Consider the following 26,905-nt stretch of genomic DNA (forward strand, 5'->3'; position numbering starts at 1 on the left):
TCAACAATGGATTTAGGACATTTCTTTGCCACACTGTTGAAGTATGTTCCCAAGTAGTTGATGTCAAACTAATCAGAAAATAGTATGTAAGGAACAGTTAAGACAATAGCTGCATCACCAAACTACAATTTTTAAAAAAAACAATTCTCTCCTGAAATTCTAGTAAGTTAATTAGAATATAAACTTACGTTAAAGCTTCAGAGTAATTATAATGAGGAGAGACTCCTAGAAATTTCTGTACTTCATCCATCACTGTAGCAGGATCCATCCTTAGCTGTTGTCCATCGATAATTAGCAACTAAATTGCCGAAGGGGAAAAAAAAAGACAATGCACATTGAAAAAAGATGCTTAACTGTATAATAAAAAAAATAAAGAACTCTTGAATTTATTCAATAAGAGAAATTCTACTGAGGGGATTTGCACACGTTGTTGTGTACTTAACCAGACCCTTTCATTAATGACCTGGAATAAGAAATAAATCATACTAATTAAATTCACTCATGTTTTTGTAATCTGAGAAGTCCTGAAAATACTATGAAAGCAAAAAAAAAATGGTTTTTTTGAGGGAACCGAAAGAGCTTAAGAAATGTGGCTACACAATCACAAGTAGAAACCAAGCAAACAGTGATTCCATCGCTCAAGCTGGGAAGGAGCACTGTAGAAAAGAAGAAAAGTTGGAATAAGACCAGGTGTAATGAGGCAGAGGACATGTCATTCTCCATGAGTCCATTCAAAGGAGTAGCACTGTAAAGTTTTAAGAAATGATTAGATAATCCATTTGGAGAAAAAAGCAGGACTCCCAGAGAACCTGAATGTGGACAACAGTTCCTCAGTTGACTAAGGGGAAGAATTAGCTTGTTACTCTAGGGAAGGAGACAGGTGGCCAGAAAGATGAAATGCCAGGAGACCATGACAGAGGACCACAAAGTGACCACACTCTGTTCTTCCATTTTGCTCATCCCTCTTCTCCAGTATTTCTGCTTAGTCTAGACTGATATTGCTCACTAGGATGTTTTGTGACTATGGGCATCTTCTATTGTTGTGGAGTCTAACAGGTAGCTATTGAACATTTAAGATGTGGCTAATGTGACTGAGAAACCGCCTTCTTAATTTCATGTAATTTTAGTACAAATTTAAATAGCCAGATGGGGCAGTAGCTGTCATGCTGGACAGCATATCTAGACACATAGGCATTCACCACGTCTGAGTGACTGGACTGTTTTATGCAGTCCAATTTTGGGGCTGAGTTTGTAATCTAGGTTGGTGCCTGGCAAAAGAGAGAAGCAAGAAAGGCAAGAAAAACACAGGGGTCATGAAAAATTCAGCAAGGTGGTTCAAAGGGAAATAATGGCACTTAATTAAGCAAAACAATATTTGCCTTATTTGGTTAAGAGGTTCTCAAGCTTTACAGGCAGGCCAAGAATCAGGGATATGAAGCTTTTGAAATTCTTTACAATCAGGATGGGCATGCGATAGAAAATACAGCAGGGAGAATTACTCTGAAATACTTTTAGAAAGAAAATTAAGCAGTTTGTCTACCTCTGCCTAACTAGTATTCTTTGCCACAGTCTTACTTACAACTACATAGTAAAAGCTAGTAATGTTTTAATGAGTAAAAATTTCCTCTATCCTAGAGGCAAAGTCATCAACTTAATGAGATTGTAACATGAGGTAAATTCTTATTGCTCAGTACCTGAAAGGGAGGGAAATAAACAAGCCATCTCTCGATGTGGCTGGCATACCACCCTGGGACCAAACATCTCTTCTGCAAGGCTCTAAGCTCGGAGGGTGCACGGGGCCCAGCTGAGATCACTTCGTAGAAGCTAAACTTCAGAGCTGCAGGGTCTTCATGTGATCGCTGATGCTATGATGAAAAGGTGGATAATTAAACTAACTTGAACCACAGGCATGAATAATTAAAAACCAATCTCTGTGACAAGCCTCGAAGCTAAAGGAAGGAGCGACTCACTGCTGGGGAGTTATTTGTTTCGCAATTAATAAAGGATGAAAATGTTTGCTTGGAGCCTCAGGATTTAAAGTTATGATACTGATGAAGATATCTTTTTTGAGAACTTGTTTGGGAGAGGCTGAATTCTTATCGACAGGCCTCGTTAACCAGAATTACTGAGTTTTTTCCCTTAGTGTATGTATCTATTCTGAAAGTAAACTTTTCAAAGTTGCATTAATTCCCCCTTTACAGCCCATAAGCAAACCATTTGTTATGTCCATTGAATATCCATAACACACAAGCACTCTGCTAGTTCTGCCATATAATTTTGCTCCATCTAGTAATGCAGTTTTAGATTAGGAAAGCCCTACTGGCTATTTTAAATGCAGAGACTACTGAAAATTCTGACATGTACATTATCTGAAATCCACAGCTTTTATCACATACCACCTGCATCTGAAAGACAAGATTATTTTACCTAATGGTAACCTTCCTTTGTGATGAATCAGAATCATTTATTGTACAGAAATGCAGAAAGCAGCAATCCAAATAGGAAAGTGTTTCATAATGGCTCAGGCTGAGGCCCTTGGGTTTGAGGAAATCACCTTTTCCCTAAATTGACCAATAAATATTCAGGCTTAGTGGTAGGTTTGTGGATGTTTACCACAGCTAGTTGAATAGCAAATTTGCTGCAATTGAGATTCAAATTACTATAGTACAACCACTACTAGACTTTGTTAAAGCCTGCATTTTGCTACTATAGAGTGATTTATTTGTAATATTTAGAACATTTTGTTAGCTTACAACCTTGAAATCTCCCTTTATGGTAAATTCTCAATTTTTCAGGGGCTAAGTGGTTGCCAAGTTCCAATTTTCTTTTCTCTTTGAGTCAATTAAGGCCTATTTCTCTTTTTCTCTAGATACCTGGTGGAAAACGTAAAAGACACAGAATCTAATCAGTCATTTTGCAATTTGCTATATACTGTGATTTAAAAGATGGCTGTAGGAGTTTGGCATCAATGCTTGGTGTGGAGTTGTGGATTTCAGCTTTCCAGGCTGTCTCACTTCCTATTATGCAGATTATTACCAACATGCCTATCTAAGATCCCATCTGTTTTATCATGACCTTTTCTCACTCTGTCCCAGGCACAAAACCTTTCCTGACAATCTGTTCTTCCTTTTCCAATCTGGAAAAGCTACTTTTGTTAAATAACAAAAGGACCTGTGCTGAGAAACTTTATTGTCTAATATCCTAGATTGTCATGAATTATCTTTTTGAAATCCTATCAGTGGGAATGGAATAGACTACACTTGTCTGGAAGATCAGAGCTATGTGCATTCACTTTAATACAAAGAGGCAGCATTATTTCCAACCCAGAGATTCAGACAAGGAGTTTTTGGTTTTGTTGTTTTGCTTTTGGTTATTACCTTTGCCATTATGCGGTATCCTTCTTTGTCTCTTTTTGTCTCTTGTTTTAAAGTTTATATTGTCTGATATAAGAAGCATTGCTACCCCAGGTTTCTTTTTGCTTTTTGCATGTTAAATGCTTTTCCATCCCTTCATTTTCAATCTGTATGTGTCTTTAGGTCTGAAGTGACACTCTTGCAGGCAGCATATAGAAAGGTCTTGCTTTTTTATCCATTTATCTATTGATTAGAGCACTTCGTCCATTTACATCTAAAGTAATTATCGGTAGGTGTGTACTTATTGCCATTTTATTACTTGTTTTGCAATTGTTTTTGTAATTCTTCTCTGTTCCTTTCATCTCTTGCTGTCTTTCTTTGTGGTTTGATAGCTTTCTCTCTTGTTATGCTTAGATTACTTTCTCTTTATTTTTTTACATATCTGTTACAGGTTTTTGATTTATGGTTACCATTAGGTTCATACATAACATCTTATTTGTATAGCAGTCTATATTAGGTTGATGGTTGCTTAAGTTTGAGCCCATTTTAAAAAACACTAAATTTTTATTCCCCCATCATGTTTTACGGATACGATATCACACTCTACATCCTTTTATTTTGTGAATTCCTTGACTGATTTTTGTAGGTATAATTGACTTTACTGCTTTTGTGCTTTAACCTCTATATTGGTTTTATGAGTGATCAACCTACTATCTTAATTGTATATTTTCATTTACCTGTGAATTTTTTCCTTTCATAAGTTTCTTACTCTTGATTATGGCCTTTTCTTTCCACTTTTGAGTGGAATTCCCTTTACTATTTCTTGTAAGGCTGAATTAATGGTGATGAACTCCTTTAACTTCTGTTTGTGTGGAAAGCTATCTCTCCTATTCTGAATGATAAACTTGCTGGGTAGAGTATTTTTGGTTGTAGGTTTTATTCCTTTCAGTGCTTTGAATGTGTCATGCAACTTCCTTCTGGCCTGTGAAGTTTCTGCTAAAAAATCAGCCGACTGACTTATGGTGTTTCCCTTGTATGTAACTATTTTCTTTTCTTGCTGCTTCAAAAATTCTCTCTCTATCACTACTTTTTGCCATTTTAATTATTATGTGTCTTGGTGTAGACCTCTTTTTAGAAGCTATACTAGCCTAATAGCAGGTAAGGGGTTTTTGAATATAGGTTTTCACATTTATCTCAACTTTATATTTTCCAAGCAAAAGGGACCCTTACTCTATTTTTCAGTCTATTTTTTTGAAATGTAGATGTGTAGAAGCACAGATATACATACATGTACATACAATTTTGTTATATTTTCATTTCATTAATATATTTTATTAAATTAATGCAAAATTAATAAAAACTTAAGGAGAAAGTTCATTTCTCCAGAAACAAAGAAAACTCTATCCAATTTTATGCAGATATACAACTAGCAAATCTCTTTTATTGAGACTTGAGGTGGTTGCTATTGCTGTAAAACATCCTCCCTTCTTCATACTCTCCTTCTTACCTGTTAGATTCTGTCTATATTTTTCTTTTTTATTTTTTTTATTTTTTTTTATTTTTATTTTTTTTATTATTTTTATTTTTTTTTTATTATTTTTATTTTTTTTCCCTTTTTATTTATTTTTTCAGCGTAACAGTATTCATTCTTTTTGCACAACACCCAGTGCTCCATGCAAAACGTGCCCTCCCCATCACCCACCACCTGTTCCCCCAACCTCCCACCCCTGACCCTTCAAAACCCTCAGGTTGTTTTTCAGAGTCCATAGTCTCTTATGGTTCGCCTCCCCTCCCCAATGTCTATATTTTTCTTACCTGATACCAGGAATATGCTCGATCTGAGGGGTCGATGAGGATGGTTATGATCTTGGCTTTGGGGACCAGAGAAGCTGCTCTTTTAGGAGCTTCCTCTGAGTGGAAGTAATTGGCACTCTTTTCAAACAGAAAGTCAGTGGTGACATTAGATGGGACTGGGAAGAAATCCATATACCTGGAAAAGGAATATTTCTCAAAATAAGACTGGTTTATACTCATACTCTGGTGACTATAGATGTCAAAGGTATCCCACAAATTCATTTGTTTCCTAAACAAAAGCAATTTTCTATAAGGCATATGTTCTATATAGTTAGCAAGGGAAAAGTATACAGGACACTAATAATGTATTTTGAGAATGCTTCTCTAAATACATTTCTTTTTGTTTTGCTTACTATCAGGAAAACAGGTTTGGGAGATAGCAAAAATGTAGACACAGAATGATAGAATTGGACCAATAATCAACCTAACTGTGTAAAATGTATGTAAATGCAGAAATATTTTACAGAGAAAAATGTGAGTGCTCAAACAGAAGGAAAATTTGATCAGAACAGATGATATGTTCATTTCAAAGACATTTAGAAAGGACTTAGATAATTTTTTTTTTTACTTTATCACAAGTGAAATAATTTCCTTTCCACTAATGTGTTGTGCTGTGGTTGTACTCAACCATAAAATGTTAAAGGGCAGAACACATCTGTGCATAAATATCACCTATTTGCTTAACTTTTTTCCCATTTAGAGCCAATTGTATTCTTTAGAGTATTTATAAAAGTTTAGAAAGCATGTACATATTTCCAAATGTAAAATCCTATCAAATTTCCCAATATCAGTAAGTGGCTGAGAATGTAAATCGCCAGCAGTGTGAACACAGGAATACCTGCAGCCTTAAGCACAGATGCGTAGGACATAATTGATTTTGTATAATGTCCCATCTGTACAAAAGCTGTCAAACATAAACTAATTCAGCATGTGATACCATATATTTCTGAGGCCCTAAGGGTAAACTTTTAAAGGAAAAAGAGCCTTTTTAGAGAGCATATGGAAATTTAACTTCTAGGGTTTTTTACATTTGATCATAATGGCTTCTTCATCCTCCACTCCCACCCTCTTCAATTTATAAGTCACCAAAACTTTGGGCTACCAAAGCAGTCGTTCAATAATTATTGAACAAGAGAGACATTAACATTATGTGATGACTTCTTGATGCAGTGTGTTGTTTTCTTTTAGCCATCTCACATGTTAAAGCTTCTGGTAGGATTCCAGTTGTTAACATATTGCAAAATTTGGCTGACACATCAAAGTGATATCTTGAAACCCAGGACAGTAAAGAAATCCTTTTATATTTTCTGGAAATTGCCTTGGTAATATGTCATTCTGGTATCCTTTTACAGGGAAACAGAAACATTTCTGGAAAGTTTGATCTGCTATCTGTTCTTGTGTATAATCTATTTACGGAAAGTTCCAAATTTTAAGATATTTCTTAATTTAGATGCTCACCTTGGTTCCAGGGATGCTAAGGTTATGCCAGATGTCTAGTGGTATCTTATTTGCTCTAAGCTTGTCTTAGCCATGCTTATTCTGAGAAAGGCTCTGAAAGCCACAAAAGAAGGGCATAAAGTACTGAATTCTGATAACTTTTAGTTCCTGAAAGTGGTCCCACTTTCTCATCAGTCCTGTCTATACCTGGAACAGTTTTGGCCTTAAAAACTTTCTCATGCAGTTCTGGATCTTGGACCTATAATGTGTTGATATTGCCTGGCCCCCAAAGGCTTATGGAAAAAGCAGGGCCCAGTTCTTGTCCAAGTATTACATTCCTCTCCACTTTTAAAGCAGTTTTTCATCACCCTCTTTTGTCCTGATGTTAACGTAGTTTTATTCTACCATATACAGGCATATATATTTGAGTCACTGGTCAAATAACAGCTGAAGTAGTTGATGCTTTCTCAGTTCTCACAGTTGTTATCTAACTCCACACAATTAATCAATATCAAGTCCTGTACTGAATTGGCAGTAAAGGATATTACAATTAGAATATATGTAAATCCTAGTAGCTGCTCCAATTATTCTCAACTCATTTCTTTCCTTTTGGACTACACACAAGCAACTCTCGAGAGGGTTGATACTGATAAAATTAAGATCATGCAATCTGACAACAGAAGTTAATATATAACAACTCGTTATGCTAAAATACATGCAAAATATTTATGTTTATGCTCTAGAATTATTACAATAATTCCACTCTTTGATATCACTTTCTGTCTAGAATTTAACCTTTAACAGCAAGACTTAAAGATATATTTTATTATTAACATGTTCATATGCAACATCTACTCCTACTATATTACTCCTACTATATTATATTATATTTGACATTTTAACTTTTAACTATTTTCCTCAGATGGTTGATATAGTTCCAAATTCAATTCAGAGACCAAAGATTAAATTTTGTATATTGTTGATAGTTTTTTCATTTTCATTACTTATGAAATATATACACATTTCTAGTTCTATTAGTTTATTTACCTTTTATGCCAGAGCAAAATAGAAAATTATGTACGTGGACTGTAACATCACCATAATGCAAAGCATGCAAGAAGAGAAAGCTATGAAAGTATTTTCTTAAGAGTAGAGAGGAACGAAATTCCTGGGTCTTATGGTATTTCTCTGACTTTATATCTATAATTACCATCAAAGATAATTAAACTGAGAAAAGTTTCTTATGAATAATTTCTGTGCTGATTCATTTTATTCAATCCATTTCCAAGGCACAGAGGATAACTTTTATTTGTGGCTACAAACTTATATGTTTATAAATATTAGCACTAATTTTAACTGTGCACAGTACGTATACTTTTAGATTTATACTAATAACCCATCTTACCAATCAATCCCCCTGTGGTAGTTATTTCTATTAAAGAACTGTACCTCCTCAAAGGTTTTTGGGCTGGGGGAGTTACTAAAGATGGAAGGATGCATAACCAGGAACAAATACAAAGCAGTGGTTCCTGAAAAGACAATAGAGGTTTAGAAATTAATGAAATGAAAATAAAGTTTCCTATTATTAGCATTTCAAAGTCATTAATAAACTATTGTAATGGTCCAAACAGATACGTATTAGTACTCCTTGAATTAAACTGAATAGATAACTGGCATTTTAAAAGAAGCAACTTCTAAAAAACTGGAGATAAGTATGTTGTGAGGAGAAGAGGCCCATTGTGGGGACTATTTGACTGCATCTCTGTCACTGATTTGGTTTGTGACTTCGGCTTTTAGCTTCTCTTTGTCTTGGCTTTATCAGTAGAAAATCACCTGCCTTGCTCATTTCATAGGCTTTCTCTGAAGATGAAATGACATTTTGTGCCTGAAGATATTTTGATTTTAATCAAGAATTATATAAATGAAAGATCTCATTGTCTCATATAAGATAGTACATCACCAAAACCATTACTTGGGTTCTATAAAGTTCTTCTAGAGGCCCAAGAAAGCCTATTAAATTTGAGACAGAGTTTAAACTTCAACAGGTTTGTTTAAATTTGAATGTACTTACCTATATAAAAAGTGATGTCAAAAATAGTTTGTTTTTTTTTTAAATTTTGTCCTTTCTTAGTGACATAACTTACAAAATCTGCACTTTTGGAAAGAGAATGGCCTATCACAGGTGCCCATATAGATTTGTGACTATTGGGAATCAAGGGTGTGATTTTTTTCAAAATGAGCAGTGTTATAAACTGTAGAATTAGTATATTAGATCCTAAATTATGAGCTAAAGGGCATAGCTTAGATTGCACAAGAAAAAGTAAGGCAATCTGAGTTCAGCTTCCCTAAAATTTAACCTGGGTGCTTGTAACTATAACTATATTTATAAAATTATAATATAAAAATATTTCTGGTCCAGGTATTTAGGATTCCCAAGATCCTACTTTCTACTTCTCTGCTCTAATATGATTTACATTATTATGCAGTCTGAGTGAGTGGGACCTATTAATTATATTCCAGGTCAATAGCTAGCAATGGTCTTCAGACACAGCCTTATAATATTTTTCTCATTTGGAGAAATCACTGTTCTAGTTTTGTTTAGTAATTATGTTATGTTGGAGTCTGTATTAAATTTTGAAAATTCTGATTTCTCTGACAAGCTTTATTTAATATTGCATTTAAATCTAACATATCAACACAACAAAAAAGTTGTTAAAATAACTCTGTCAAAAGCAAAATTGTCTAAAACAATGAATTGAAAGAGGCTGTGTTCCTAGATTAATATCTTACCAAACAATGAACATTTTATCTCTAAAAATGGGTAACTATAGGGAATGAAACATAGTAATCTGTGGTATACAAAATAAAAATGCTCTTCACAAGCTTGACCTAAAACAGTGGTTCTCACACTTCACCATGCATTAGATTAGCCTGGAGGGCTTGTTAAAACAGAGAACTGAGTCTTATCCCAGACTTTCTGATTCAGTAAACTTTGAGAATCATGACTTAAAAGAAATGTGGAACAAAAGCTAAAACTTACTGGGGGAAAAATGTTCCATACTTGAAATGCAGAGTAGAATAAAGCTTTCTTGAACATGGTCTTTAAAGTTAGATAAATTCTAGGATCAGGATTTTATTACAACACTTATCAATTGTGTGAATGTGAACAAAAGCATCTAATGTGAGGCTTAGTTTTCTTATTTGTGTTGTGGGGGAGAAATACTTAGCTATCTATCAGGGTTTCAGGAGGGTTAATTAAGATAACCTGTATGAAATACCTAAATAGCTTCATATCTCAATATTAGTAAGGTATTTATTTTATTTTTATATTTATTTATTTATTTATTTACTTGAGAGAGAGAGGGAGAGAGAGAAAGAGGGAGTGAAAGAGAAGGTGCATGTAGTGGGGAGGGGCACAGGGAGAGGGAAAGAGAGAATCTTAAGCCTAGCACTGAGCTCCACACCGGGCTCTATCTAATAACCTTGAGATCATGACCTGAGCTGAAATCAAGAGTCAGATGCTTAATGGATTGAGCCACCCAGGCACCCCAAGAATTTTTTAAAAAAAATAACAGCTTTTATGAGATAAAATTCAATAATGCTTTAAAAAAATTGAAAAGAACAAAATCTTTGTAAGGATAGGAAGTATGAACATTATAATGTGAAAAAAGAAAACAGATTAATTCCTCTCATAGATCAACTGGAAACACTCTTTTCTGAATTTTATTTTTAAAAATTGTATTAAATCATGTTGTTTGCTTTTAATGGCATGACCAGGATCAATAAGCAAACTGAAAAAATATTACATAGTAAAAGTCATAATATAATGTATCAGTGGCCCAAAAATTCTTAGATTGTGGTTTCTGAATTCTATCTTTACCTTCACACATCCTTGGGTCTGAATAAACTGTCCTGTGTGTGTGTGTGTATCTATGTGTGTTTGAAAATATATAATGTGCGTATGTGTATAAAACAACCACCTATTCATAGACACACCCATTCAAATAACCATCCATAAATCTTATTTTATTTTTTGTCAGTTTCAACACTAAAAATATTTGAATGTGCAGAAGATTATACATCTATGCAAAATTATTCAGAAAAATGCCTTTGCTAAAAACTAAAGTTAAAATGAAGCTCTTTTATTTTTATGAAACTGATCAGAAGATGTTTCTCCATTTAAAAAATAAATTTCATAAAATATTGCTATACCTGGTAACATGGATGAATCTCAAAAGCATTATCTTAAGTGAAAGAAGTCAAAAACAAAAGATTGTACATTTAATGCTTCCATTTGTATGAAATTCTACAAAAGGCAAAACTGTAGTAGCAGAAAGTAGTTTCCAGTGACTGAAGACTACAAAGGCATGTGAATGGGGCATTGACTACAAAGGCATGTGAATGGAGAAACCTTTTAGGGAGACAGAAGTGGTTTTTTTGTTGTTGTTTGTTTTTGAGACAGAAGTGTCAGTGTTGTGTGGTTATACAACTGTGCGTGATTGTCAAAATTCATCAAAATTTGCACTGAAATTGGTGAATTTTATTACATGTAAATCATACCACTACAAAACTGGGGAAAATTTAGTTTCTATAAAAAGGAGATAAAAATTTTTTTCCAAAGGTAAGTGTCATATACAATTGTAACTAAACATTTGGAAATCCAACTGAGTTTAAGATGGCAAATAATGGTTTTGCCATCAAACCCTGATTTTAAAATGTCTGCACATCTAGCAGGAAACAAGAGGATGCACTTCCTGTGGGGCTTTCTGAAGTGAATTTGATATGCCAAGCTTCAGAGAGATGTGATCAGTAATGACAGTGGAAGTTTCTGAAGAGACTTCAGTTTAAATGTTTTTCTAGTTGTCTCTTGACTTTAAATAGATACAGACAAATGAAATAAATAAGGATGAGAAAAGTTTTTTTTTATCACATTTATTATTATTTTCAAATTGATATTGGCAAATGGGACCAAGAGAAAAAGAATAGGCTAAACTCTCTGTTTACATTACATACAATCTTCCCTAGTTATTTTTGGACAAATGAGGAAATGGTAGGTATTCCCCTCAGAAAGGCATATGACTGAAATGGCTGTTTTTTGTGAAGCCAGAATCCAAGGGCCCCAAATAATTTATCATGCAGGATACAGCATGGATGTCTGGCATTTTAAAGTTTCCACTGGGCTTCATTTTAATACTGATTCTTAAAGAAACAAGTATTTTATGGGGAAAAAATTGCATGCCAATTTAAGAAAAGGTGCAAAAGCTTTCTCCTGGGTGTGAATAAATACCTTTGTTAGCACAAAGTTTTGTTTATGTCTGGAATTCTGCTTGTCAAACATCCTTTAGATTTTTAGAAAACAGTCATCTCTGCAAAAAATAGTTTAGAAATAAGCTATATCAGGAAGATGGCAGGAAGAGGCTGTTTTTCTGGAAGGGACTGATTATAAAGAGTTATAGATACTTATATGTATCTGCCTTGACTTTTGATGAATTCCTCAAGATGTGATTCATTTTGATTTTAGAAATGTTAGCAACAACACCTTTCAATTTAGGTCTTAGGAAAAAAATTAACATTTGCTACCAAACTGACTGTTAGACATCCAAACCATATGACACTTATTTTCATCTTTTTCACTTAAAAAATTCCTTTGAAAGCATTTAAGTACATTATCAAGCTAAACAGATTATATCAGAGAACAAAATGTGTTATTCATTCATCAGTACTTATAAGAATTTTGAAAACACATTGTGACTTGAACTCACTGTCTAGTCATTGGGAGTTTTGCACTGTTTGGTAATGATAACAAAAAGCTCTCACCAGTTTTCTGGGGTCCTATTACCAAGAATTTTGGTAAGCGATCACAGGTTTTTTCTTTTGACCAAATGTCTCTGTGGCGTTTGTCATCACAAGGATTCTAAATGGGAGAAGAATACAGAGATGTATTTTTTTGTGAATGTCCAATGTGTGCTAAGAGTTTCAACTTTAAAAAAAAAGATTTATTTATTTATGTTAGAGAAAGAGAGAGTGAGTAGGGGGAGGGGCAGAGGAAGCGGGAGAGAGAGAGAATCTCAAGCAGACTCTCTGCTGAATGCAGAGCCCAAGGTGGGACTCGATCTCATGACCCTGAGATCATGACCGGAACTGGAATGAAGAGTCAGATACTCAACCAACGGAGCGATGAAGGTGCCCTGAGTTATTCAACTCCTGTCCTTAAAGAGATATTCCAGGAAACAGAGTCATGGTCATGTGTCTTCTTTTAAATGAAGGCCTTGAAGTGGCATCAGGGAAGCTTTCGAGTAACTCCTTTCTATTCTGAAGTTGAGTTTCTAGAGGGGTTGGGGGAGAGGAGACATTTCCACTGTGGGTAACAGTCTCTTAGCACTGAGGATTTAATATTTCTTCTGCTTTTGACAGTTCTATGTCTTAATTGTGTGTGTGTGTGTATGTTTTAAATAGTGAATCCCAACACAATGCTGGGCAGAGATTGTGCTTTCTGCTAACATGAAGGAAGGTACACTCTCGCCATTCAATAAGTAACTGAAATATAAGGCATAAAGTTTTTATTCTGAGTAACTTTGAGCTATCTTGCTGCGCTTCAAAGAGGTACCCATCTGGCCATAATAAAACTATTTAAAGAGATAGCAAAGTCTTTTTAGTTGCCTTCAGAGGTTGATAATTGTATATGTAAAACTATAACTTTACAGATTATGATCCTAAAAAGCACCAGATTTCAGCAAAAAGGGTAAAATGAAGGTGAATTACCACCTTAGGGACCTGCTTTTGGTGTATACTACCTGAACCAAAACGACTATGTGAGGTGGATCTAAAACATCCTTAATTTCAACTGCAAAGCACACATTATGTGAAGAATTGAAGATTGAAGTACCCTTTAATACTATTTCAGATATAGCAATCCGGACAGTACTCTGTTTCTATTAATATTACAGATGTATGTAGTTAAATAAACTCTCTGGTTATTTACAATAAGCAACAGATTAGTTAAGACTAAAGTGAGGGTGTTCTTTTTGGCTGCTGTTCTGGAAAAAAAAGAGTTGTTTCAAACCTGTCACCTCAAATAATGATTTCAGTTTAAAAATAAGGTATTGAGGTACCTAGGTGGCTCAGTCGTTTAAGCACCTGCCTTCAGCTCAGGTCATGATCTTGGGGTCTTGGGTTAGAGCCCTGTGCTGGGTCCCCTGCTCAGTGGGGAGTCTGCTTCTCCCTCTCTCTCTGCCCCTCCCCTTGCTCATGCTCTCTCTTTCTCTCAAATAAATAAAATCTTTAAGGAAATAAAAAAAATTAAGGTGTTAAATCCGCAGGAAAATTGCATATCTTTCCAGTCGCTAACATTTGGTGATATTTTGTAGTGGTTAAGAAAAAAAGACATGTGTTCTAGGAACTGCAAAGTAATACGTACTGAGAATTCCACAAGCACCGACTTCCACATTCTAAAATGTGTAGTTACATCTCTTGGAGTATCTGTTTGTGGTCAGGCAGTAATTAGATTACATTCAAAACTGAATGAGCGGAGTATATAGTTCAGAGCTTACTGCGACTTCAGTCTGTGAAATTTACTCAGTTCCACTTCTGATGATTATTATCATTGTACCATCAGCTCTGTTAGTAACTCTCTAGAAATTCAGTAATTCTCATTTAGAAGAGTGATTAAGAGCACAGCCTCTGGAGCCAGACGGCCTGGAACTTGCCTAGCATCCAACCTGTTTACTGCTCTTCCACTCTTTTTAGCCGATTGCAATCTGCAAATTGATCCCTCACTCCTGATTGAAAACACTGCATCTATGGAACCCTTAGCAGAGGTTTCAGAATTTCATAATTCCTAATGGGCAAAGGGACTGAATTTTGCCCACTATGAAGCAATAATATAAGACTGCAATTCAGGAAGAAGTGTTTTCTCAAATCGACTAACATTCCCAAAATATATTATTTTTTCCCCCCAAATGCCTTTACTTTTCAGATTTGGATTATCTCATAGAACTCCAAGATTTGTTTATGTTTATGGGATTAACTAATTATACCCATTATTGAAGCGATGTTACCTGCCAGAGAGGGTCTTTTTGATCAGGAAAGAGCTCAAAATACTTGTGAGCCAGCTGTGCTGGGGGCAGGGTCTGAAGTCGCAAGTTGGTCCAGCTCTGCACGAAGTTGGCCAGATTAACAAATGTATATAGTCCCAGGCGGTCATTCCCATAGTTGGACAAATGTGTCATGAAAATGCTGATCTGAAAAAGGCAAATGACTTCAGTGTAAACATGAGTTATTTTAACCCAAGGGGGCAGTGCAATCATAGCAATGCTAGTTTTTCTTCAGTAGTCTTTGCCCAGGGTTTCAGTTCATGCCCTGTTTTTGAATTGTGGACATATCCCAGATACTCATTATATTAATGCATATTAGAGGATGTGTTACTAATAAGATGTGGTGAACACTTTTTTTTTTAGATTTTAATATATTTCATAACAACAACAAAAACAAGTCCAACTGCCATATATCCATGTTGGTGCAATTATTTTGATGCTGAATAACATCCTAGACACTCACACATAATTGCTTCATGATATCAGTGACCTATTCATAATTTGTGACAGCAGAATCCCAAGAGATTGGAATTTTATAATTTCAATCTACTTAATTTGGCTTATAAAGTAGTACTTCCTGTTAAAGAATATAAATAATCAATGTATCACCATTATTAGCATGAACTGATTATCGTCTGATTTGTATTTATTAGAGGCCATAATGACACAAGACTAGGGACTGAATTTTTGCTAAAATAAGTATTAACTATTTTCCACCAATAACACTCTCAAACCCATTTCCATAGTCATTGGGTCTATTATTTCCAATATCAGATACCTCCTTTAAGACAAGTGTTTAGTGTTTAGCTAGATAGAATCAATTCTTCCTATGAAAGCAGCTGACCTAGATTGAATTCATGCATTGAAAACAAAATCACAGCATTTTCTTCATAATAAAATAAATTTAAATTCTACAGGTTTGATTAAATTTGTCTGGAATGTGGAATGGGCTTTTTAGAAGCTATTGCTTCAAGTGAATGCAAATAGTTTTTGTTGGTGAAGTGTTGACAAATGGAAATAATTCTGCATGAGATTTTCAATGGCAAGAAACCACTGTCGCATTTATGCTGCTATAAAAAGATCATAAAAATAATTCATGTGATAATAGTACTTTCCTAAAATATATAATGTCGTGTGAATGAATAGTAATAATAGTTATTATAATCATTATAATAATGAATATAATAGGTTCATTCATTAGAGACTGAAAGAAATGTTCAAGGAAATTTATTGAAGTAAAGTAGCAGAGATGAGAGAATGGTTACATTAAGATTTGATACAATGAATCAGAAAAAATCTAATTACAACTATGATTAAGAGGAAACAGTGATATCCTTTATTCTATAGAATAAGTCCTGTTGCTTTTATATGAAAAGCTTCAACTGTGATCAAGAATATTGAACTGTATTTCTATTCACTCTGCCTGAACATATTTTAAGTCCTAGAACTTTCACAAATAATATACGTTGAGAGTGACTTTAAATAGCTACCAGGGAACTGATGCAGTCATGGAATTGATAAACAAGACTTTTACTATATTGGGTATTTCTGAAAAACGAGACTTCTAAAATTCAACCTTCTGTTTATTTTTATAGTAACTTCAGTTCTATGTCTCCTGTTTCCCTTTCCTTTCTCCTCCAAAATCTATCAAAAAATCACCTATTGAGAGACTCAAGACAATCATGTTAATGATTAATTTAATTTGAAAATTCCTTTCTAATGTCTGTTAGAGGCAGTCTTTCATCATTTGTTTTATATGCCACATTTTTCAAGTAGCTCAACAACAGCAAAGTACTTCAAGTTGCTTATTAAATGAAGAAATGTTAATACAATGTAATATGTACATACATAAATTAATCCACTTAGCCACTGGTTTATATTTCTTGCTTTATATGAGAAATTTATCAATACTTCTATGTGTCTCTATTTCATTTGAATAGCATCTGCATTGGGCATAAAATGGGAAATGTGGAGATACTGTGTGACTTTGTGATACTAATACATTTGAACTCTCTTTAATTTACTTTTCAACCCAGAAAACATTTTACTCTGTGACATTTAAAGCAGAGTGTCACTGTTTTACCCGTATGAGTATAGAAAGTAAAAAAATGCTACTCTGTCTACTAAAGACAGAGGCAATCCAGAAAGAATTATGAGCTAGTTGATGACAATGCTTTTGCTGAAAGTTAACCTGATTGAAAAAAATTAAGGTAATACTTTTAAGGTGTTGAACTTAATCCTGTAAAAGAAAAGCTACTTAGCTGCCAGCCATGGAACCATCCCCAGGCTTTCAGCTCTTTTTTTGTATATCTACGTTAACATAATGCAAAGTGCATCATTAGCAAAAGGACAGTTTCAATGTGATAGTTTTGTCGTATGTGTTACCTCAAGACATTTTCAGACTTTGAACTCAAGCCTGGGATTTGTTTTGTTTTTCTAAGAAATACAGGGCCACGAAGGGAATATAATTGGTCAGAACATAAAATAACTTGTTTTTAAATAGAGTGTGTGTAGGGGTGTGTGCGTGTGTGTGTGTGTGTGTGTGAATCACAATATTCTCTCTACACGTGGAGTATTCTATATCTCTTGCTGAACATGTAACCTCTACAAGTTTTCTTTCTTTTCTTTTTTTTTTTTTAAATTTTTTTTAAGGATTTTATTTATTTATTTGAGAGAGAATAAGTGAGAGAGAGCATGAGAGAGGAGAAAGTCATAGGGAGAAGCAGACTTCCCAAGGAGCTGGGAGTCCGATGCAGGACTCGATTCTGGAAGTCCAGGATCATGACCTGAGCCGAAGGCAGTCGCTCAACCAACTGAGCCACCCAGTCACCCTCCAAGTTTTCTTTATTAATTTTTAGTTAGGAAGGTATGCACAACAAACAACAGGACTAGTGAGAACAGAAGTGCAATGACAATATTTTGGTAAAGTAATTAGTTTGTTTTCCAGACAGTGTTTCTTTCTTACTCTTGTTCTGACCTATGACAACTGTAATGTCACTTTTATTTCTTGGCAATCGTTTCTGCTGGAATAGAAACAAGGAAGCTTGAAAGGGTTACCTGTTCAGGGAAAATAGATACTAATCATTCCCTAGAGAGGATGCCTTTATAATTTTTGAGTGCTTCAGAACTAAGGATTTGTTTGCCTTTTTAAAAAGCGTAAATGTATCAAAATAAATTATCTTTATCAAACATGTAGAATCCAATAAGAAAGAAAACGTCAAAGAAGTTACAACTGCATTTCTGCAACAGTTTTTGTTTCATGCATATTATAAGTAATTGTTACCAAAAGGATTAATTAGCTGTTTAAAACTCAAATCATTGGAAAGTCTGGCAAAGGTATACATTTTGTTTAACAGTTGAAAATATTCTTTCCAGCCTGATAGACACAGACATGTATAACAACATACTCACGATGATTATTTTTCTGTAAAAAGCAAAAGCTAATGCCAAATAGCATATACACTGGTATTTATGGCAGAGGAAGCAGATTATCATTTGTAAAAGTGTGGCTAAGAGAAAGGTGTGGGCAGCTTTATCTCACTTTCTATCCTCCACCATATGAATCTAGTAAGTTCCAGGTATTGGAGATGCATGAATCACTACTAAGAAGAATAAGGAGCAAAACATGTGTCCTGGTGTAAAAGCAATTGACAGCACAGTATTCTGTTTTTTTTTTTTTTTTTTGAGGTCAAGGGGAGGGGAGAGGAAATAGGGTTGTAAAAAAGTGTATTACTTCTAATATTTATTATAAACCATGCCATTTATGACCAAATCCACAAACATTTTTCTTATCCTACTGCCAGAAATGCTCTGCCGGGTCTGGGGGCAAAAATAGAAATATGTGATGCCCATTCTTGTAAGTACTGTTTGTGGAAAAATGCAGAATTCAAAAGGCACAGAAGAATTTACAGTGAAAAATGTCTGCCTCCCAGTTCTGTCCTTCAGCCAAGCAGTTTATTTGGGTATCCTTCCAGCTGAGCAAAGATTCAAAAGCCTGAACATATATAACAGATCCTGTAGGCAGTTTATAAAAGCTCAGGTCAACAGACCTTACACTCAGTGATTCTGATTTGCTAGGTCTGGAAGATGCCCTGGTACCTGCATTTTAGAAGATCATTCCCATTGTCTTGATGCAGGTACCACTGAAATATAATTTGAGGAAAACTGACCAGACCCATTGTTTATTCTCATAGAAAAGATTCCATTTGCCAAAAGCCACTGTCTTTTTGTAGTTTGTTTTGAATACATTTTAAAAACAGACATGTCCTGTTAAGTCCATAAATGTATTTTGATGTCCTAGCCTCAGAACTATCCCTAGAACAAAGAATTTGGTAAGTGCTGTTGGCCATGCCTTTTGAGGGTTTCTGTACTGCTGACGTATGTGTGTAGATGCACAGAAAACTGCTTAAAAAAATAGCGAGAGAGAGAGAGAGATCTGGCCCATATGGACATATGCAATTAGTTCCTAATTCCCCTTCAATCCTATGTTTATTATTATTACTATTTTTTTAACTTCTAGCTTTTTTTTTTTTATTTCTTTTCAGCGTAACAGAATTCATTGTTTTTGCACCACACCCAGTGCTCCATGCAATGCCTGCCCTCCATAATACCCACCACCTGGCTCCTCCAACCTCCTACCCCCCGCCCCTTCAAAACCCTCAGGTTGTTTTTCAGAGTTCATAGTCTCTCATGGTTCATCTCCCCTTCCAATTTCCCTCAACTCCCTTCTCCTCTTCATCTCCCCATGTCCTCCATGTTATTTGTTATGCTCTGCAAATAAGTGAAACCATATGTTGATATCCAGGATCTATAAAGAACTTCTCAAACTCAACACACACAAAACAGATAAACATATCAAAAAATGGGCAGAAGACATGAACAGACACTTCTCCAATGAAGACATACAAATGGCTATCAGACACATGAAAAAATGTTCATCATCACTAGCCATCAGGGAGATTCAAATTAAAACCACATTGAGATACCACTTTACACCAGTTAGAATGGCCAAAATTAGCAAGACAGGAAACAACATGTGTTGGAGAAAGGGGAACATGTGTGGAGAAAGGGGAACCCTCTTACGCTGTTGGTGGGAATGCAAGTTGGTGCAGCCACTTTGGAGAACAGTGTGGAGATTTCTCAAGAAATTAAAAATAAAGCTTCCCTATGACCCTGCAATTGCACTACTGGATATTTACCCCAGAGATACAGATGTAGTGAAAAGAAGGGCCATCTTTACCCCAATGTTTAGAGCAGCAATGGCCATTGTCGCCAAACTGTGGAAAGAACCAAGATGCCCTTCAACAGATGAATGGATAAGGAAGATGTGGTCCATATGCACTATGGAGTATTATGCCTCCATCAGAAAGGATGAATATGCAACTTTTGTATCAACATGGACGGGGCTGGAAGAGATTACTATTATTTTTTTAACCAAAGCAAAATTTTTCTCCATTTCCACATGTACTTCTCAGATTCTTATTACCTTATAACGTCTCCATTTAAAAGACTGACTTGCATATTTATTTTTACTTTTTTTCATGGCATTTAAAATGTTGTGGCAGAGGACAAACATACAGTAATTCTTTGGAGAAAAAAGGGAAAACAGTTTATTTTTATGAGGTAGTAATCAAACTCTGGGAGTTTCATTTTTATTATCATGAAAATATATGAGTCCCACCACAGTCAAGATTGCCCTCCATTACATAAGCACATGTCTTTCTGGAAAATAAATAAATAAAAAAAATCTGGATTAGAAGGCTATTCTAATGATGCTTTGGGCCTCAATCTCCTATTCTATAATTTCTGAGCTTGAAACCACAGGTAGTTCCTCATTGCCTTCTGAATTAAATAAAATTCCGGATGTTATCCTTAGTGACGACATTGTCCCAGGTGACCTTTACAATCTTCCCTTGTATCCTGGTTCTGTTCCTCAGGCACTAGTCAGCTTGCCTTCCTTACTGCCCGCCGTTGCTCCCTGGTCTTGAAGACCTCCACGGCTTTGTTTATGCAGTTTCTTCTGTCTGAACTTTTCTACCTATCTCAATTCTATATATATAGATCCTGCTTCAATTCTCTCTCTCTCTCTATATATATATATCTCAATTCTATAGATATATTTTTATATATATATATCTCTCTCTACCTCTTCAGATCTCTCCAAGCAAATTCAATCTTTTAACAAAATGAGATCCAGAGCACCACTGTTAGGTCTTTGCAACATTTTCTTACTCTGGCTTGTATTATGCTTTTTTAAAAATTATTGCTTTATTTGTGTCTAGATTGCTAACCTCCTTGGGGCTGACACAGCGCCTTTTCAACTTTATTCTCTGAACTGCCTGTGATATTTGGTATGTGCCTTGAGATGGCACCACTTGTCTCATTTGTAAAGTGGGGAAAATCTAGGTTAGTTGTTTTTTTCAGTGCCATTCTTTCTGGTAATTCCTTAGCACCATTCAAATTGTGGCCTTCTTAATGATTGATTCTCACCTCTTCTAACTTAATCCCCGTTTACCTGTATTCCTCTGCCCTAATCCTGCCTAGTCTTCCCTTACTCTACCCCCCTCCTGCTTCTGTTTCCTGTGAAACTTCCTTTGTAAATAAACTGTATCTTTTAGGCCTTTGACTTTGGCCTGCACAGTGGTTAAGACAAACCACAGAAGCTCTTAACTTTAGGAAACAAACTGAGGGTTGCTTGAGAGGAGGTGGGTGGGGGTTGGGGTAACTGGGTGATGAGCATTAAGGAGGGAGCTTGAAGGAATGAACACTGGGTGTTTTATGTAAGTGATGAATCCCTAAATTCTACCTCTGAAACTAATAATACACTCTATGTTAATGAAATATAATTTAAATAAAAAATGTATAAAACAATAAATAAAAATGCCAAATTTTCATTTAAAAAAAGTGGGATCTGCCACCTACTGGTTCTTTGCTTTCTAATTTACTCATCTAAAAGAAAAAAAAAAGGATATAAAAAAGTAACTACCTCACCGTGTTGTTTTGTTAATTGAGTTCAATAAAACAAAACATTTAAAGAATTGCTTGACACATAGTAATTGCTTAATAAATTATAGCTATTTATTGTTGTTATTGTCCATATATTATTAGTATTTTGGAGGAACACCATTTCTCACTTATAGCTTCCTTCCAGCGGTTCATCAACCTTATCTATACCTCTAGGATCTTAATTCTCTTGTTTTTTTCTGCATCTGTCAGGGTCCATCTGATCACTTCCTCTAGCAGGCAAGATTCTGTGGTCAACAATTAGAACTCCTCTCCTACTATCACCTTCAGATATCCCAAATCATCTTTTTGCGTGAGACTTCAATTTTTCATTCAGTTCTTTCAGTTTCTACATTCCATGTATGGATTGTTCAGCATGCTAGAGAAAAGAACACATAATGTTTCAGGTCACACCTCATGTCCAGTCTCAGTGATGCCTCCATACTCCTGGCGATTCTTACTCAAGATCTTCAGTTCACTTCAGCGGCTCTGTCAATCTTCCCTCCTGTTCTTGAGGCCTTCCGTTTCATCTCCACTCTCCTCAACCTCCCTAGGTAACCCGCGCATGACCAGCCAGGAGTAATGGTCCTCAGGCAGGAGCTCTTTCAACTTCCTAGTGCCCTTAGCAGACATTTGTCCTTTTCCCCCAGTTTTATTGAGAAATATCTGGCATACATTATTGTGTATGTTTGAGGAGGACAGCGTGATGGCTTGATTACATATATTGTGATACGATTACCACAGTAAGTTCAGCTAACACCCATCTTCTCTTATAGATACAATAAAAAGAAAAGAAAGAGGAAACGAATGAATGGAAGAATTTTTTCTTGTGATGAGAAATGCTTCACACTTATTTATTTTATAACTTGGACGTCTGTACTTCTTGACCACCTTTCTCTAGTTCCCACTCCTCCCACTCCCTGCCTCTGGTACTCTGGTAACTACAAGTCTGATCTTTTTATCTGTTTATTTTTTTCTATGAGTTTGCTTTTCTTTTTAAGATTCCACATATAAGTGAGATCAGACTGCATTTGTCTTTGACGCATTTCACTTAGCCTAATGCCTTCAACATCTATCCCTGTTGTCACAAGTATTAAGATTTCCCCCTTTTTGTGGCTGAATAATATTCCAGGGTGTTTGTGTGTGTCACGACTTCTTTATCCATTCGTCCATCAATATACACTTAGGTTGTTTCCATGCCTTGTCTATAATAAATACTGCAGCCATGAATATGGAGGTACGGATACCTTTTTGAGTTAGTGTTTCATATATTCCCAGAAGTGGAGTTGCTACACTATAAAAATTAAAGACTGTCTTTAATTTTTTGAGGATTCTTCATACTGTTTTCCACAGTGGTTGTATAAATTTATAATTTGCACAGGGTTCCCTTTTCTCCACATCTATGCCAGCATTTCCTATGGCTTATTCTTTTGATGATGGCCATTCTAACAGGCGTGAGGTGATAGCTTTTTGTGGCTTTGACTTGCTTTTCCCTAATGACTAGTGATGTTGGCATCTTTTCGTGTACCCATGCCTTTCATATGTCTTCTTTGGAAAAATGTCTATTCAGACCCTTTGCCCATTTAAAGTAATTTTTATTTGTTGTTTGTTTTTATTTTCTATTGAGTTGTGTGAGTTCTTTAAATGTTTTGAATATTGACTCATTATTAGATATATAGTTTGCAAATATTTTTTCCAGTTCTATAGGTTGTCTTTTCCTCTTTTGATGGTTTCTTTTGCTGTGCAGAAGCTTTTTAGTTTGAGGTAGTCCCATTAGTTTATTTTTGATTTTGTTGCTTGTGCTTTAGGTGTCCTATCCAAAAAATCATTACTGTGACCGATGTCAAGGAACTTTGTTTCTCTGTTTTCTTCCAGGTCTTACATTTAAGGCTTAAACCATTTTGGGTTAATTTTTGTGAGTGGTGTGAGAAATAAGTCCACTTTCATTCTTTTACATGTGAATATTCAATTATCCCAGCATCATTTTTTGAAGAGACTGTCTTGCCTCCACTGAGTATTCTTGGCTCCCTTGTCAAATATTAGTGGACTGACTACGCTTGACTTTATTTCTGGGCTCTCTATTCTATTTTGTTACTCTCTTTGCCTGTTTTTATGCCAGTACCATCCTGTGTTGGTGCCCATAGCTTTATAATACAGCTTGAAATCAGGAAGTGCGATACCTCCTGCTTTGTTCTTCTTTCTCAGGGTTTACTTTGGCTATTTAGAGGCTTTGTTCCCAATAAATTTTAGAGAATTTTTTTCCACTTCTATAAAAAATGCCATTGAGGCCACAATTGCCAAACTATGGAAGGAGCCAAGATGCCCTTCAGCAGATGAATGGATAAAGAAGATACAGTACATATATTCAATATTGATATATTCAATGAATATTCATATATTCAATGGAATATTATGCTTTCATCAGAAGGGATGAATACCCAACTTCTGTATCAACATGGATGGGAGATTATGCTGAGTGAAGTAAGTCAAACAGAGAGAGTCAATTGTCATATGGTTTCACCTACTTGTGGAGCATAAGGAATAACATGGAGAACATTAGGAGAAGGAAAGGAAAAGTGAATTGGGGGAAATCAGAGGGGGAGACAAACCATGAGAAACTGTGGACTCTGAGAAACAAACAGGGTTTTGGAGGTGGAGGAATAGGTGAGCCTGGTGATGGGTATTAAGGAGGGCATGTATTGCGTGGAGCACTTTGGTGCATAAACAATGAATCGGGGAACACTGAAAAAATAAAATAAAAATTTAAAAAATGCCATTAAAGGCGCCTGGTTGGCTCAGTGGGTTAAAGCCTCTGCCTTCAGCTCAGGTCATGGTCTCAGGGTCCTGGGATCGAGCCCCACATCAGACTCTCTCCTCAGCAGGGAGCCTGCTTCTTCCTCTTTCTCTACCTTCCTCTCTGCCTATTTGTATCTCTTTCTCTGTCAAATAAATAAATAAAATCTTAAAAAAAATGCCATCGAAATCCTGATAGGGATTGCATTGAATCTGTAGGTGGCTTTCAGTAGTAGTGACACTTTAACAATATTAATTCATGTAATCCATGAACATATGATATCTTTCTATTCATTTGTGTCTTCTTTGATTTCTTTCACCAGGGTCTTGGAGTGTTCAGCATAGAGAAATTTCACCCTTTAGTTAAGTTTATTCTGAAGTATTTTATTGTTTTCGATGCTATTATAAAATATGATTGACTTTATTTCTTTTTCAGAAATTTTGTTAGTGTATAGAAATTCTACTGATTTTTGTATGTTAATTTTGTATCCTACAAATTTACTGATCTCATTGATTATATTAACAGGTTCTTTTTTAAATATTTAGGTCTTCTCTCTATAAAATCATGTTATCTGTAATTAGAGACAGCTTTTGTTTCTTTCCAATTCTGATAACTTTCATTTCTTTTTTTAGCCAAATACTCTAGCTAGGACTTCTAGTACTATGTTGAATTGAAGTGGTAAGAATGGGCACCCTTGTTTCTAATTTTAGAGGAAAATTTTCATCCTTTCACCACTGAGTATGATGTTAGCTCTGGGCTTGTCGTATATGCATGCCCCTTATTATGTTTAATGCCTAATTTGTTAAGAGTTTTTTTTATCATGAATGGATGTTGAGTTTTGTCAGGTGCTTTTCTGCATCTATTGAGATGATAATTTTTTTCTTTTCTTTTATTCTGTTAATGTGATATATTAATGTGATGTATCACATTATTTGATTAGCTTACGTTGAACCATCCTTGCATCACAGGGATAAATCCCACAAGATGATGGTGAATGAACTGAATTCAGTTTGCTGGTATTTTATTGAGAATTTGTATATCCATGTTCATCAGAAATACTGGCATATAGTTTTCTAGTAGTGTCCTTTTCTGGTTTTGGTATCAGCTTACTACGTGTCTCACAAAATGAGTTATGATTTTTCAAAAAAATTGAGAAGTATTAGTGTTTTTTAAGTGTTTGGTAAAATTCATCAGGGAAACCATTTGGTCCTAGGCTTCTCTTCATTGGGAGATTTTTAAGTACTGATTCAATTGTCCTACTGGTAATTGGTCTATTCAGATTTTTAAATTTATTCCTGATTCAGGTTTGGTAATTGTATGTATGTTTTTAAGAATTTTTCCATTTTTTTTAAGTTGTCCAGTTTCTTGGAATATAGTTCTTCATAGTACCTCTTATGATCCTTTTAATTTCTGTATTATTAGTTGCAATGTCACCTCCTTCATTTACAATTTTGTTGATTTGGGTCCTTTCTCTTTTTCCTTGGTTAGTCTAGCTAAGGCTTTGTCAATTTTATTTATCTTTTCAAGAAACCAACTCTTGGTTTTCTTAATATTTTCAAATTTTTTCTGTCCTCTATTTCATTTATTTCTGTTCTAATCTTTATTATTTCCTTCTTTTTGCTAACTGTGGGCTCAGTTTGTTCTTTCTGAAGTATAGAGTTAAGTAATTTGAGAACATTTGCTTCCTAATATTGGTGTTTCTTGCTATAAATTTCCTTCTTAGAGTGCTCTTGATGCATTGCACAAGTTCTGGTATGGTCACATTTCCACTTTTGTTTGTTTCAAGAAACTTGTTAAAATTTATTTTTCAATTTCTTATTTGATCTAGTGTTTGTTCAGAAGAGTATTTTTTAGTTTCTTTGTGTTTGTGAATTTTCCAGTTTTCTTCTTGTTACTTATTTTTAGTTTCATGCCATTATATTCAGAAAAAATACCTGGTGTGATTTCAATCTTTTTGAATTTGCTAAGACTTGTGGCCTAACATATGGTCTGTCCTAGATAATGTTCCATGAGTGCTTGAGAAGAACGTACATTCTGCTGTTGTTGGGTAGAATGTTCTGTATGTGTCTGTTAGATCCATTTGTTCTATAGTGTTGTTCAAATCTGGTTTCCTTATTGATTCTGTTTGGATAATCTATTCATTATTGAATGTGGAGAATTAAAATCTCCAACTATTATTGTATTACCATTTAGTTCTCCTTTTAGCTCTGTTAATTTTTGCTTTAAATAGTTAGGTGCTCCAGTGTTGGATGCAAAAATATTTACAATTGTTATGGCTTCTTGAGTTACTGGACTTGTATATAGTGACCTCCTTTGTCTCTTTTTACTATTTCTAGTTTAAGTTTACTTCACTGATGTAAGTATAGCTACCT

At 35.0% G+C, this 26,905-nt stretch overlaps 1 protein-coding gene across 3 annotated transcripts in view; it reads right to left on the reverse strand.

The window, feature by feature from the left end:
- Window positions 1–26,905, reverse strand: part of NDST3 (N-deacetylase and N-sulfotransferase 3) — a 187,476-nt gene that overhangs the window by 21,057 nt on the left and 139,514 nt on the right. For all 3 annotated transcript variants that reach the window (XM_045986881.1, XM_045986891.1, XM_045986899.1), the window contains exons 7-12: window positions 14,702–14,884; window positions 12,462–12,558; window positions 8,050–8,173; window positions 5,169–5,343; window positions 1,695–1,865; window positions 189–298 (exon numbers count right to left, since the gene is read on the reverse strand). In XM_045986881.1, coding sequence (XP_045842837.1) covers window positions 189–298; window positions 1,695–1,865; window positions 5,169–5,343; window positions 8,050–8,173; window positions 12,462–12,558; window positions 14,702–14,884 — 860 coding nt within the window. The remainder of the gene's footprint in view (window positions 1–188; window positions 299–1,694; window positions 1,866–5,168; window positions 5,344–8,049; window positions 8,174–12,461; window positions 12,559–14,701; window positions 14,885–26,905) is intronic.

This window comes from Meles meles, chromosome 2 (genome assembly GCF_922984935.1).
Source record: "Meles meles chromosome 2, mMelMel3.1 paternal haplotype, whole genome shotgun sequence".
In the NCBI taxonomy this organism is placed as follows: domain Eukaryota; kingdom Metazoa; phylum Chordata; class Mammalia; order Carnivora; family Mustelidae; genus Meles; species Meles meles.